At 60.6% G+C, this 5,232-nt stretch overlaps 1 protein-coding gene across 1 annotated transcript in view; it reads right to left on the minus strand.

Moving 5' to 3' along the window:
* Positions 1–1,488: 1,488 nt before the first annotated feature.
* Positions 1,489–5,232, minus strand: part of MINAR1 (membrane integral NOTCH2 associated receptor 1) — an 8,266-nt gene continuing 4,522 nt past the window's right edge. The window contains exon 3 of the mRNA XM_077774293.1: positions 1,489–1,686. Coding sequence (XP_077630419.1) covers positions 1,489–1,686 — 198 coding nt within the window. The remainder of the gene's footprint in view (positions 1,687–5,232) is intronic.

The raw sequence follows: 5,232 nt of genomic DNA on the forward strand, positions 1-5,232 counted from the left end.
AAAGGCATCCGCCCTTAGCTGTTAACAGCGTAGAAGGTTCTGGCCGCCCCGTGTGGGGAACCGCAGAAACGGACAGCGCCGGCTCAGAGCGATTCGAGGGCCTTGGGGACCGATGCTGGACTCCTATTGCTTTAGAATCTGAGATGCTCCCCAAACCCCTCTTTCGGGAATTTATTACACCGTCTGGAGCGATTCTTCTCACCGTCCACACATCAACGGCCGAGAGGGATTCTTTCCGTGCAGTTACATCAAAGCACCATTCGACAGGTGGAAACGGAGGTCAAATTCTGATCCAATTACAGCAGCTTCCTGGACGCTGGAGAAACCTTGCTCTCGGGTTACTTAACAAAGAAGACAAGAAACCAAAATCGGGTATTTAGATAGACACATAGATAGATAAATGGTTAAATAGAGAATCTTTTTTGCGCTGCTGACAAGGGTTTGGAGCTCTGGAGTTGGTGTTGCGTTACGAACACCTCAGTGCCTTTATCGTATGATTGACAAGCTTTCAAGACCCACCGGGAATGGATTTGTGGCACACAGAAACCACGGTTCAGGCAGAACGGCAAAGCTCCTACTCCGTCTCTACTCCTCAAGCCACAAAGACGTGCCCACACTCTCCGGCTGGCGTGTGAGAAGCAGCGCGTCCCGGGCCACAGGAGACAGAGGCCAAGGAGCGGACGGGAGACTGTGGACGTGGCCAAGGTTCTCCGATGCCGACCTGACAGTGCGGTGAGCTGCTCTCCCCACTCGGGGTGCGGACAGGACCCCGGCCCGGGCCCCTCAGCCTAGCACCCTCCACGCCACGCCTGATTCACAAGGCCAGCTCCTCCCTCCCCTGTGCATAGGAGGAAGATCCAGAACGTTCCATGAAGATCTGCAACGAAGATTGTAATGATGACCGAAGGGCAAGGTTGAAAAGTCGGTAGCCCTTGATGCCAGCAGAGAAGTAGCATCCTTGGGGGACACATGCCTGTCACCTCACCTGTAATGGTCTGAGAACATGAGGGACAGAACCCACCCAGTCCTCTCCCAGCTGCCCCAGGCAGGCGTGTATTAAATGTCTGTCATGTAGCACGTCCCCCACCACGAGACTTCAATAAAATGGAAAGAATCCAATTAATTTTTTTTTTTTTGCTTGGAATTCAATTTGCACGTTCTGGTCGTCCAGTACATTCCTTTGGTGGGAAATGTTGCACATATTGCACTTCTGAACACGCATCCGAGCGTCACTGAGTCCAAGCCAATGGGCGGGTAGGTTTCTCTCTAGGACGCACGCTTCCTGAGGCGCCGCTTCCCAGCCGGCAGTAGCCTCCACGGCTCCGTCCCTGCCCCAGCGAGCTGTCGCCACACGGCCCAGAGACCTCAGACCGCAGACGCCGGCGGCCCGGGCTGTGGGGGGCGAGGCGGCCCGGGCTGTGGGCGGCGAGGTGGCCCGGGCTGTGGGGGGCGAGGCGGCCCGGGCTGTGGGCGGTGAGGCGGCCCAGGTCAGGCTTTCATCGTGCAGATGGGCACCACGATGACCAAGATGACCGTGCACGTGGCCGCGGCGACCAGAGCGGCGATCTTGCAGACCTTGGCTCGTCTGAACTCGGCTTCCTTACGCTTCAGTAACGAGTCGTAGCCTGGAGTATAAATATCTTCCATCCAATATTCTAAGTTGTTTGGGTTTAAAGATTCCTGCGTCTAGAAGCAAAACAAAACGTTAGAGACACGTAAGTACTTGGAACCAGGTCCTGAGGCACCCGACGCGCCCACGGCCCGGGGCCACCGAGGCCGCAGCTCCACACCCCAGGACTGCCCGCGGCCCGTCCTTGCTGCCCGAGCGCAGCGTCCTGACACGGGGAAGCCACGGGTCTCCCCTCTGCGGGCAAGCAGACTCGGGCCAAGGCCAGCCGGGCAGAATGCCAAGGGCTCGCACCCAGAGCAGGCGGGCGGGGCCGGGGGAGAGTCAGGGACCCTCACCCTCAAATATTCNCTGTCGTGTGGCTCTGATTCCGCTCCCGGGTCCTCCCAAAAGCGTCTCCTGAAAAATCAAAGTCACCTCGCAGATGTGCGGTTCAGACAAAATCTAAAATATTTCCATCTCAAGCATTTGTCTGAGCAGGTGAGGCGGCCCCTGCCTGGAGTCCCGTCCACAGAGCCGCGCAGACCGCCTGCGGGCCAGGGGCCGCGTCCCGATGGAGGGACCCGCCCCGACACTTGTCCCTGCGTCCTGAGGCGACGCAGCGTCTGCGGGAGAAGCAGCACGGTGGCCTGAGCCAGCCCTGGACCCGGCGACGGCCCCAGTCAGTCCCCCAAAAGCACACGGCCAGGTCGCCTCGAGCTCTGAAGCACAAACAACTACCCATCTGGAGGCTTCCTCGGCTTGTTTAACGCTCAACACGTGCACGCTCGGGTCTCTCGCACACACACAAGGTCACAGGACACTTCCTTCAAAAACCGTTTGAAAGCTGCGTTGTACCGAGTCACCGGGGTGTTGGTGCTTCTGACCTGGGTCACTCACTGGCCCCTGTCTTTCCCGACGCGCCTGTCGTCTGTCACCTCGCTCTGGGGACAGACGCACGCCAGGGGGGCCCACTCGGCGGACGGGACGTGTTCTCAGTTCCTCCCAGGCGTCTGCTCCAGAGCCCTGGGTCTCGGGGGGTCTCAGAAACAGCCCCCTCCCTCGGGCTCCGATCCCAGGACGACAACATCGGTCACTGGTGCTGCTGCCCGATGCCCCCACCTCGTGTAACAGCCCCTCCCGGATGCTCTGCTGTCACCACGTCGCCGCCATCAGCCTCCCGCTGGGCCCGCCGCTGACCGTGCAGCCGGGTCAGCCCCCCGCGACCCCACGCACCCCACCGCCTGCCTGGGAACAGCCCACGAACCAAGAGTGGTCTCCATTGTTAGAAGAACATTTCACGCTACGTGAGCAGTAAGTGAAATTTGAACCTTGGTGTCCAGGATGGCACGTGCGCGGGTCACAGCCACCCAGCAGGTCACCGAGCGAGGTCCTCAAGGCCTTGATGGCCACCCTCGGCCTTTACAACCCCATTCTAGTATGTTCCATGCAGCATTGCAGAACGGGAAGGATGGGACTCAGGGGCCACCGAAGCTCCGCCACGCGCCCTCCTTCCTGGGGCATGACCTGGGGGCGCAAGGCCGTGCTGGCCAGCCCGGCACCCGCCACGAGCCACAGGACTCCCTCGGTAATGGAGCGTCTGCAGGCGCAGGGGGGCCTCTGCAGGGGCCCCCACTACACGGTCCCGTGCTGGGTCCCGGAGCCACGGCCTCACCCAGCTCCACCGCTGGGTCCAGCGCCGTCTCTAGGCTCCAGCCAGAGCTCCCTGCCCCCAGAGCTCTGCCCCCCACGGGCATTAGGAACGTGTGGCCCCGGCCAGGAAAGCCGTGCAGCAATCTCACGGACCCCAGACGGGAGCGGGGGACCCGGGGACCGCTCTGCCCGCTGCCCGCGGGGCTGGAAGGCTGAGGGGCAGCCCTCCGAGCCCTGCACAAGCTCACCACGAAGGAGGCCTGGAGCCCACCGTGCCCCTCCCGCCCGCGGGTTTTGTCTCAGACGGAGGGAAGTCGGCCTCTTTGCAGGGTCACGTGCGCCTTATGGGCCGGGACAGCCTGCGAATAAGCTATTACCATTAGGTTTCCCGATAACCGCAGGCTGTAAGGACAACAGACAGCGGTGGCACACAGCGTCCAGGGACACGGCCGAGTGTGGCTTGTGGTGACCAGACGCCTCGAGTGAAAACAGGGCCCCCCACGGCCCCCGCCGCCGAGCGGGCGACCTCACGCCTGGACACCACGGGGCCCGGAGACTGTCAGACAGTAAAGCTGTGCTGACATCACCTGCGTTTCCGAAAAGGACCGAGAACAGGTCAGGCCGCGCCTCCCGCCTTCCTGGCGCTCGGGCGCCCGGCTCTGCGGCGATGAGCCCCTCCCCAGCTCTGTGCGGCCGGGACGCCCCCTCCCGGGCTGGACCTCTAGTCTGAAGACCCACTTTCATTTCTGGGAATTTTGTGTTTATGTTTATAAACTTGGCGCGTTAACATCTCATGTGTCTGTAGGGACAAAAAATCACATGTGCCTCCTTCCCCCGAACTTTAAAAGGACATTTCAAGGGGGCGCCTGGGTGGCTCAGTCAGTTAAGCGTCTGATTTCTACTCAGGTCATGATCTCATGTTCTAGGAGTTCGAGCCCCGCGTCGGGCTCTGTGCTGACAGCTCAGAGCCTGGAGCCTGTTTCAGTCTGTGACTCCCTCTCTCTCTGACCCTCCCCTGCTCACGCTGTCTCTCTCTCTCTCTCAGAAATAAATAAAAAACATTAAAAGAATTTTATAAAAAAAGACATTCTGGGGCGCCCGGGCAGCTCAGTCAGTCAAGCATCCAACTCTTGGTTTCAGCTCAGCTCATGATCTCAGGGTTTGTCGGTTCAAGCCCTGCCTTGGGCTCCAGGCTGACAGTGTGAAGCCTGCTTGGGATTCTCTCTCTCCCTCTCTCAAAAATAAATATACATTTAAAAAAAGACAATTCTCGATCTATGACTCATCCAGTTCATCTGAGCCTTTCACGGTCAGGCTCTAGTCGAGCTGTCCAGGCCCCCGGGACTGAGTGACCCCACCGCGCAGCCGCACAGGCCCACCCGCAGGGAGTCTCACCCTGGTCTCCCAGCAGGACGAAGACAGGACAGGAAGTGGCCAGGAGGGACGTGGCGTGCAGGGGGTCAGAGGGGTGGGGGCTGTCACCACAAACCCCACTGTCAGGGTCTGTCCAGGGCTGCCCCTTGCCCTAACTGCGGTCACTTAGGGCCCACGATACACAAATGTCACCATGGTCATCGTGGGGACATGCGGGTCCCCCGCAGTCTGGGCAACCCAGGAGGAAGAGCATGGGCTGGGTTGGGTCCTGCACAACTTAGGCTCGTCCGGCCCTGGGCAGGCACTGAGCTCAGAACGCGCATCTCCTGTCTAAGCTGCAGGCGACCCCTGGGTCCCCGCGCCCCGTGCTCACAGCCCGCCGGGGGATACATGCAGACCCGACTCATGTCAGGATCACCCAGTTGGCCCCTGAAACCCTTTCTAGCGCCCCCTCCTGCTGGGGACTGTCAGTGTCTTCTTCCCAAAAGTTCTCACAGTGGCTGCAAGAGAGACACTCGCAGGCCCAGGCCCGGTGCGCAGGGTGGGGGCAGGTGCGGAACGTTCTGGGTCCCTCGGCGGAGGAGCCCAGCGCCGGGGGA

This window comes from Crocuta crocuta, unplaced genomic scaffold (assembly GCF_008692635.1).
Source record: "Crocuta crocuta isolate KB4526 unplaced genomic scaffold, BGI_CrCroc_1.0 scaffold7, whole genome shotgun sequence".
Taxonomy (NCBI): domain Eukaryota; kingdom Metazoa; phylum Chordata; class Mammalia; order Carnivora; family Hyaenidae; genus Crocuta; species Crocuta crocuta.